We start from the raw sequence: 9,264 nt of genomic DNA on the forward strand, positions 1-9,264 counted from the left end.
TCTTCTTGAGATTTAGGTGAAATCTGAGAATTTTACTTGTCCAGCTTTTGATATTTTAATTATCTGGCTAGGTATACGTGTGAACCAAATGATGCTCTCCGGCATTTTAATAAAGCTCGAAAAGACAGTGACTGGGGACAGAATGCAGTCTACAACATGATTGAAATTTGTTTGAACCCAGATAATGAAATTGTGGGTGGTGAAGTTTTTGAAAATCTGGATGCTGACAAAGGGTGAGTGAAATAAATATTGCTTGGGTTCTTCTGTCATCCTCTTCTTCTGCCACCCCTTTGAATATTCTACGTACTGTGTTGTGGGAGACCATTCTTGACTCTAATAAGTCAGTCTCAAGCAGAAAGTAGGGGAGATTATATCTGGAATTTCAGTGTAGAATGCCTAAATAACAAACCCATCCTGTATAAAATGCCATCTCTTTTGTGTGGAACTGATACTAACTCATAACTAATTTGCTGTATGTAAAAAAAACAAAAAACAAAACCCAAAGCTTTCACAAACACTTTTATTTCTGATAACAGTAATTCGACAGAGAAGCAGGAGTCTGTGCAGTTAGCTGTAAGAACAGCAGAAAATCTTCTGAAGGAGCTCAAGCCTCAGACCACTCAGGGTCACATTCAACTGAAAATCATGGAAAATTATTGTCTTATGGCAACAAAACAAAAACCAAATGTTGAACGAGCATTGAACACTTTCACTGAAATAGTAGTGGGTGAGGTTAGTAACCTATCTCATTTCCTCAGTCTTCTCATCATACCTATACTTTTTTTAACTGGTCTCACGGTCTACATTCAGGAATAGTTGCATCTGGTTGTGCTATCTGTTCTAAGTTGTTTTTTCTTCTCCTATTAAAGATTATTTTACATAAAATTTTAAACAACGCTGAAATAATTTAGAAATTTTCATCTGGATTGCATATTCATAACTGAACTAAATGCAAATATTGCCAGTTACAGAAATGTGAATAGGCTGTTTTGTTTGAGCTACTGGGTTTGCTTTTTAATTCTCAGTCTTGCCAGCACTGTGCCTGATGATACAAGTCTGTACAGTACCTTCATTCTGTAAGCAAAAATAATTAAATATAACCTGCCTTAATGTATGTCATGGCAATCCGACAGAATTTAGATTCCAGGGCAAGTTTATCCATCTGCTTAAAATCATCCTTATAATGGAAATATTCATTAGTTTGTAGCTACTTGTAGTCATTAGCTTTGCTATTACCCAGCATCTTTCAACAAATTTTATTTAAGCACACATAGACACTTTTAGTCCATAGAAATGCCAAGAAATACTTGAGTTACTGCTACCCATTAATTGTGTGTTAAACTAATCCTTGGCTGAGCTGAGTATGCTGCTAGTTGTCTTGTGTGTAAGGCAAGTCTGGGAATCACACACAAGGTTTCCCTCTGTCTTCAGAACCGGCTCCTCAGTCCTGCTTAGAACTGATCTGTGGTCCTGTGAATACTGAAATGTTTTTCACGGGGTGACACAGTTCCAGCAGGAAGAGTGTTGGAGTCTATTTGGTCTTCTCGGTTGCATTAAATATAGAGTTTTAATCTCTTCAGACTTCATCTTTAGGGAAGCATGCTAGATGTGACCTTTGAGGGAGGGGGGATAAGCTGATGATTATGTAGAAGAGCAGATTTTGGTGGTGGCATTTTTTTTTTAAACCCACTATGGCAACCCTGTTTACAGCACAACCCTGCAAAGAGATGTAGAGGCAGAATATCTGTAGTGAGCCAGGAACACAGAGGCAAGAGGAGGCTGCTTAATAAAACCACCTTCTGCATTTAGGAAGCATTTTCAGGATGTGAGCGCCATTCTCATTTTTACCCCATGCTAATAAAGGCAGGATTTTTAAAATCACACTTTCTCCTGCACTTACTTGAAGCTCTTGCATAGAATGGTGGCTTTTAATAATCCTGTTTTGTTATGCATAGCTTTTGGATTTCATTTTTAGGAGCTGTGCACCAAATAATGGGAATTGGTGTCCCCATTACTGACGTTTGAGAGATACTTCTAAAAGCAGAGAATACCATTTGTATTGTAACTTCACCTGAGTTTAGTTTCCACCTAAAGTATTTATTTGTGTATCAGAAGGATAAATCTTAGTGTTACCAGAATGTTTATTGTTGAGATTAAATACTTTCTGCTTTCAACATTTGTTGAGCCTGAAGAAGTTGGCTTAGACCCTAAAATTATATTCACCCTCTTAGTTACTTAACATGGTGTTTATCATGATTGGTCTTACAGAGATAATCACATTGCTAGATGGAAAACATGCAAGATTGAGTGCTCTGAGATGTAGTTTTTAGTTTAGTTTTCAACTGAAGAAAGCTTAATTTTTAAAAAATGTTAAAAGCAAAATAAAAACACCACCAACTATGCTTTTTACGACAGAAGGACCATGTACCAGCCCTTTTGGGAATGGCCACAGCCTACATGATCTTGAAACAGACTCCACGAGCCAGAAATCAGTTGAAACGGATTTCAAAAATGAGCTGGAATCCCATTGATGCAGAGGAGTTTGAAAAGAGTTGGCTTCTGCTTGCAGATATATATATTCAGTCTGCAAAATATGATATGGCAGATGAATTATTAAAGCGATGCCTTCGTCATAACAGGGTAAATGAATACACATTAAAAGTAATCTCAGTAACCTTCTATTTTAATTTGTCTAAGTGTCTAATTTCCCTCTGAAACAGGATTGTCAAATGTATTTATTTTTCCAGTTGCTTGGTGCTTAACTTATTAATGAGAAATAGACCAAAACAATTGTATAAAGGTGCATATTCTTCATTTTTCTCTTGAAAATATTTTTCCTATTTGCAGCAGATAACAGAAGCTGTTCAAAGTAAGGGCATCTGGTAGTTAGAATTCTGCTTATTTTTGTAATTTTTTTTTCTGCCTTATGTACTATATGCAAGATTTATTTATGAATTACCATATCTTTCATACTTTTATTATGAATTTAAATCTATTCAAATCCATTGAAACCTGGTCTGTGGGAGGTGTCCCTCCCCATGCTGGGGAGTTGCAGGAAGATGATCTTTTAGGGTCCTGAAACCATTCTATGATTTTCATGTGAAACAAATGATGTTTGTGGAAGATACAGCAACTTTCTGTCTGGAATTTAAATGCAGCTGCTGGATGTTTATTGTTAACTGAGAGAGTTATCTACAGGGTTCCTGAAGGCTCTAATTATTTTTGAAGGAGAATGGCAATGTTATCTGGGAGGAACCTGTACTTGACTTGGAGTGACTTAGGAAGATCCATTCATATTACTGATTGTTTTAAAGATTATGTTGTCATCAAAGTTAGTATAAGTATCACTTAAGCTTTTTAGCTGTCCAGATTAGAAGTATTTAAGCAATGAATTACAGAATCGCAGAATAGTTCTGGTTGGAAAAGACCTTTAAGATCATCTGATGGTTGTAGAGAGAACCACAAGTCCTCAGGTGATGTTGCGATGAGCCTTTTCTCCGGGACACTGCTCTTCTCCGGAACTCTCTTGCCGTCCCTCTCCTCAAGCGTCTTCATCTCTTGTCTTCTTCTCTTCTGACTGACTCTGCTTCTGGGAGCATGCCTTTTGTCTTGCCCTTCAGCCCCACCCATTTCCGGCTGGGGCAGGCCCTAATTAGTGGGCACACCTGGGCTTAAGCTCCCAGTTCATTATCAGCGACACCTGAGGACTTGTGGTTCTCTCTACAGATGGTCCAACCATTAACCTAACTCAACAAACCATTAACCTAACTCTAACAAGTCCAGTGCTTAAACCACATTCCTAAGTACCACATCTGTATGTCTTTTAACAACCTCCAGGGATGATGATTCAACCACCTTGCTGAACAGCCTATTCCACTGTATAATTACTCTTTCAATGAAGAAGTTTATCCTATATATATATTAGCTTACCTAAATAAAAATTTTGAATTAATATTTATACTTTGCAGTCATGCTGCAAGGCTTATGAATACATGGGATATGTGATGGAAAAGGAACAAGCATATGAGGACGCGGCGGCAAATTATGAGATGGCCTGGAAATGTGGGAACCAAATGAATCCAACAATAGGTATGTGTATATTACTGATCCATGTGATTTCAGGCACCACAATAGGAATAAAACAGCTACCCTCTTCTGGAAAGATTGCTTTTCATTTTGAATAGAGCATCAATGGTTTTCCTCACATAAAAAACTCAGATGTTTAAATGTGCACTTAACGGTCAACCTGGAAAGCCCTTGTGGCAAGTGGTAGCAGCTTTATGATACTTCAGATACTTTCTGCTTACAATTTTAGTACGAGGTTTGATTTGAAATAGTTTTAGTTTGCTCTTAGTGAATAACTTCCTCTGCAATTACAGTATTAATTTTTAATAAAGTATTTCTAGTAATGTAGTATGTACTGTCTACATTAGAGAACCTTTTATAATAATCAATATATATCTGATGGTGGCAGATCATGGATTTAATATATCATTTTGATAATCAGACAGATTACCTGTTTATATGAATAAGCTTATTTATGTAAGTAAGGATTTAAAAATAAATTTTCTAAATGTCTTTAAATATACCTGGTTTAAAAAAGATGGTGAACTGAAAGCGTGGCATTCTATTCAAGTACCGGTGTGGATGGTTAATTGAAGTCTACATTAAACTGTCACATTTTCGACTATTTTAATGTAGAAAACCCTTTCTGAAATGGATACGTAGGATAAAATGCTCGTTCTGACTTGAAATGTAGATTCTGTCTCTAGGTCCCAAGGCTGTTGGCTTACACAAAGTCTGTTCCAGGTTTTAGGCTATGCCTCAAAATATGTATTATTTGCAGTTTTTAATCTGTGGTCATTTTTTGTGCCCTAGAGTGTTTTTTCTTTGTGTTAAAGTGAGATACCTTTTGGCATAAGCTGGAAAACCAGTAGTTTTTTGAACAAGATTGTAACTGTCAATCCTATGAAAAAATTAGGGTGGTCAAAACAGAAGGAAGACTTCAAAACGGAAATAAAAATGATTGATACAAATCTGACTTAGACTGTGGGGGATGCAGTAATTTTACTAGTTGTTCCTGTACCTGTAGAGTGGAATTGAACAAATTATGAAATCATTTGGTGTCTAGACAAGAGAATGCTTCAGTGAAATTAAACTGTGGAGCAATCTTGCATACAAAAAATGAGAGCATGATATTGAAGGTACTGTGTGCCTATTTTCTTCTGGTTTTGCATACAGCATTGTGAGAATCAGCATGAACTAAAACTAAAATTATCAAACTGCAACTGGCAAGTAAAACTGTATGGACTGGTATCAGATTTGTTGTACTCCTTTGCTAGTGAGGATAAGTTCATAAGTGAAAGACTCAAAATTTTAAATTTTGGAAATTGCATGCTCATAACCTTTTTTCCCTCTATTCTGATTTTTGTCTGGGCTCATATGCACGAGCTATACTTATGTTGAAAGTATCAGCCTGATAAGTGGCTATGTGACTTTGTGATTCCATGTGATTTTTTTTTTTTTTTTTTATTGTTATTTTTTTGTTATTTTTATTTTCTCAGTAGTCTGCTGATACTGGAACAGAATAGCATTTTGATTCCCTAGCTTTTTACTGTTACCCTGCTTTTTATTTTTTTATTTTTTATTTTTTTATTCTTTTGTCCCTTAGTAATGGAATTGGAACAGTGCATTGTAGGTCACAGTGAGAAAACTCTGTGGGGTGCCATAATAATTGAAAGAGGACAGCCATTATATATTGTCTGTAGTAACACATGCTTTCCAGAATAATATCTCCTTTTGATTCAAACATAGCTAGCAGTGTGTAAAGGACTTTAATTTACTGCCTGAAGTGACTCAGTAGAAATTTTGATCTCTGCAGGCTTAGATGAGAGAATACCAGAAACCAAATATAACCATTTTAACAACATACAGTGACCAAAATGAAGTTGAAAGTGGTGTTTTCATTATTCAATACAGATACTAAAATTGTCACCTTGTTTCCTCCCTTTTACCTACAGGATACAAGCTGGCTTTCAATTACCTGAAAGGGAAGAGATATGTTGATGCAATCAATGTTTGTCATAAGGTAGAATTTGCATATGTACTTAACACTATCTACTGTAGCAAGTAATTTACATAATTATCCTGGTTTTATGTTGTTGAATTTACATTTCTAAATATATGGTTTAATGTCAGGAAGACACCCTATTTAATGCGTTTGATTTAATTCAATATCTTCTTCATAGTCTGCTTAATCCTGAGTTCTCTGGCCACCAGGTAGATAAGAGAGAAAGTGACTGACTATCACATGTGAAACCTTTTTGAGTGGCACCTTCTTTTGGCCCTGTGGTTGCAACTTGATAAATCCACACAGAAGTATAGCTGAAGAAGTTTATCAAATGTTACTATTGGAAGACACTGCTAGAAAGTAACTTCCAGTATTAACTGTGTATAGTCTAAACATAAAAAACCATAAAAAAGCAGATAAAAAGCCATAAAAAAGCAGATATAGATAAGAGGAAGGGCTGCTATCACACGAGCAGAGCAAGCATTATGAATTTGTAATTAGTAATATTAACAATGAAATAAAGTATATTTACTCTTTTGGGGAGAAATAAAGATAACTGGAAAAGGAGTAATTGAATGAAAGGATATGGAAAAGGAGAGAAGGGCAAGATGAAGTATAATAAGAAAGACCCTGAGGGAAGGAAAACATAAGGGCAGTTTGTCTTTGCAAATAAAGTATCCTGAAAACCTTGGAAGTGTCTCCAGAGGTCAGTGTTTTGAATGCATGCATTTCACACCATGCAGAGGCTTTAGCCCTTGATCCCTGTGTCTTTCACACCAAGGTGACAGGGCAGCATGAAAGGGAAATAAGGTGTCTTTGATAAAGCTGTGCTTGACATGATAGCCTCTGGCTTCAGTTAAATATTTATGCATTCTTAAAACAAACTTACCATGTTGTTTTAGTTTTAGAACATGTAAGCTCAGTGATGAACTTTTGCATTCTTTTATCTTTTGACAGGTCCTTGGAGCACATCCAAACTATCCAAAGATCAGAAAGGAAATACTGGACAAGGCCCGTGCATCACTAAGACCGTGATATATGTGTGTGTGTATATATATATATATATATATATATATATATATATATACACACACACACGTATATACACACACACACACACATATATATATATATATATATATATATATATATATATATATATTGTTTGTTTAATCAGACTTTGGAAAATATGAATGAAATGCAGCCCTGACAGACCATATCAGCACAAAAGCAGTAGGAATATGAGTAACATAATTATACTAGGGATCTGGACTATTTTCAAGAAAAACCTGCAGCCCTGAAAGTAGTTGTGTTTTTTTAATTCAGGAATGAATACTGATTACATGTGTGCTATGTAAAGTGACATCCAACCTAATAAAAAAGTTTCATCAGCATTATAAAAATATTTTGCACCATATAACTCCGTTTTTTTTTTGTTGTTGTTGTTGTTCATTTGAAATAGCACTAAAACCAACAGCCTATCCTCTCCAGTGCAGGTGCATTAATATGCTAGATTTCAGTTTGTGTAAACTATTTATTCATAATTACAATGTGATGTTTATTACTACAGCTGTATATCTAAAGTATGTTTTTCATTATTACAGAAATTACGAGCATGTTTTATTTTTTTAATCTTGAAAACCCAACTATATACATACTAATATACATACTATGTATACTATTAGTATACATACTAATATATATATTCTTCATTATTTTTTTTAATTTCTAATGAAAATCTAACATTTAAAAATTTAAAATTAAGACCTTGTGTAAATAATGAGTAAAGGCTTTTTTACAGATCATGCAAGCCTTACACAAAATTAATTTTCTGCTCCCACTTTCTGTTATACACCTGTCAGATTTCCATGAAGAGAAATGTTTGGTGTGTTTAGTCTTCCAACATTGTATGTGCAGACAGTACAGTTATATGTACAGAAGTTAGCACTCATTTTTTTAAATCCAAATAAAACATTCTTCTGGAGAAATAATTCTGATTACAGGGGTGTATGATTGTGTCTCTAATATAAAATATACGTGAATGAGAGGTAGAAGAAAATCAAGAAGATGCAGAATCTTTGAAAAAATGCATGCCTAACAGAAAACACTGTTACACTGCTGTATATGGTTTACAAACAGCACTTGATGTTGTATGTATTTGACTATAAAATAATGTTTTGGCGTGAAAAGAGAATCCATAATACTATAGTGATTAAGTTTCTAAAATAACCAGCTTCAGTTTCCTCTCTAGGTAACTTTAGCTTTTTGTGTTGACATTGTGTCAAGTTACTTTTATTTGATATTTTGTTTTATTCTTAGCGACAGGTGAATGCTAACACTGAAAAAGGGAGCCTGTACACAAACATTTCTGATCTTTCTTATCAGTAACTGGGTGCTTGGGTGCTGTATCTTAGGTGACTTTATAGCCTTGTTTCTTGAATAGATTGACAGGCATCGCTTACGCAGTGATGCTGCCTGCTGGTGGCTTGCTTCCAGGCTCTGCATTCCAGTTAGTATTGAGCTGTTGGTCAGCTAAACCAAAACTAGCAGCTGTGTCTCAGGACATTAACACTTCTACAAGATTTGTGTGAATATTAGAATTGAGAAAAGATCCAAATAAGCAGCCTCTCCTTCCCTGGAGAATGTTGAAACTTAGGCTGTAGCCTTATCCCTTCTCTTTGAGCGCTGTCACTCAGTGCGTGCAGAATGGGACCAGGCACGGGACAGGCTCCCTGTTTGTTGCCTGCAAGTGGAGCAGCATGAGAGAACTCTGAGGAAGAAAATTTAGGAGACTGGAGAAAAACTGATGGTAGGGGAGTGAACATGGAAGGATCCTGAAAATGCTGAGGCTGGAGGGAGCTATAGGAGAGCTGCGCTATGTAGAATTCATAGTAAACTATAAATTATTAAACTATACTGGTTTGTTTTGGTTTTTTTCACTACTAACAAACAAATACATAGGCCTTATCAAGGCTGTTTCTCTTAAACAGCATTTCTTTGTGCACACCCCTATTCATATAGCATCAGTGGGGTTTTGCTCACTCATAATTAGAATAATATTTAGCTAAAGTTTGGAATAAAAACACTTGGGTAAGATGTTTTCAAAAAGGCAAGACTGATCTGCAACTACATCTACTTTTGTTTGTTTTTATCATTAACACAAAGACATAAAGACAGACTTTACCCTTTTGTAA

At 35.5% G+C, this 9,264-nt stretch overlaps 1 protein-coding gene across 3 annotated transcripts in view; it reads left to right on the top strand.

The window, feature by feature from the left end:
- Positions 1-7,148, top strand: part of TTC21B (tetratricopeptide repeat domain 21B) — a 38,019-nt gene extending 30,871 nt beyond the window's left edge. For 2 of the 3 annotated variants that reach the window (XM_071747466.1, XM_071747467.1), the window contains 6 exons: positions 72-233; positions 537-732; positions 2,416-2,640; positions 3,969-4,089; positions 6,021-6,088; positions 7,028-7,148. In XM_071747466.1, the coding sequence (XP_071603567.1) occupies positions 72-233; positions 537-732; positions 2,416-2,640; positions 3,969-4,089; positions 6,021-6,088; positions 7,028-7,105 (850 nt within the window). In that variant the 3' untranslated portion in view covers positions 7,106-7,148. Of the gene's footprint in view, positions 1-71; positions 234-536; positions 733-2,415; positions 2,641-3,968; positions 4,090-6,020; positions 6,089-7,027 lie in introns of those variants that run through there. The other variant, XM_071747468.1, reaches the window with a different exon arrangement.
- Positions 7,149-9,264: the final 2,116 nt, after the last annotated feature.

This window comes from Heliangelus exortis, chromosome 6 (genome assembly GCF_036169615.1).
Source record: "Heliangelus exortis chromosome 6, bHelExo1.hap1, whole genome shotgun sequence".
In the NCBI taxonomy this organism is placed as follows: Eukaryota; Metazoa; Chordata; class Aves; order Apodiformes; family Trochilidae; genus Heliangelus; species Heliangelus exortis.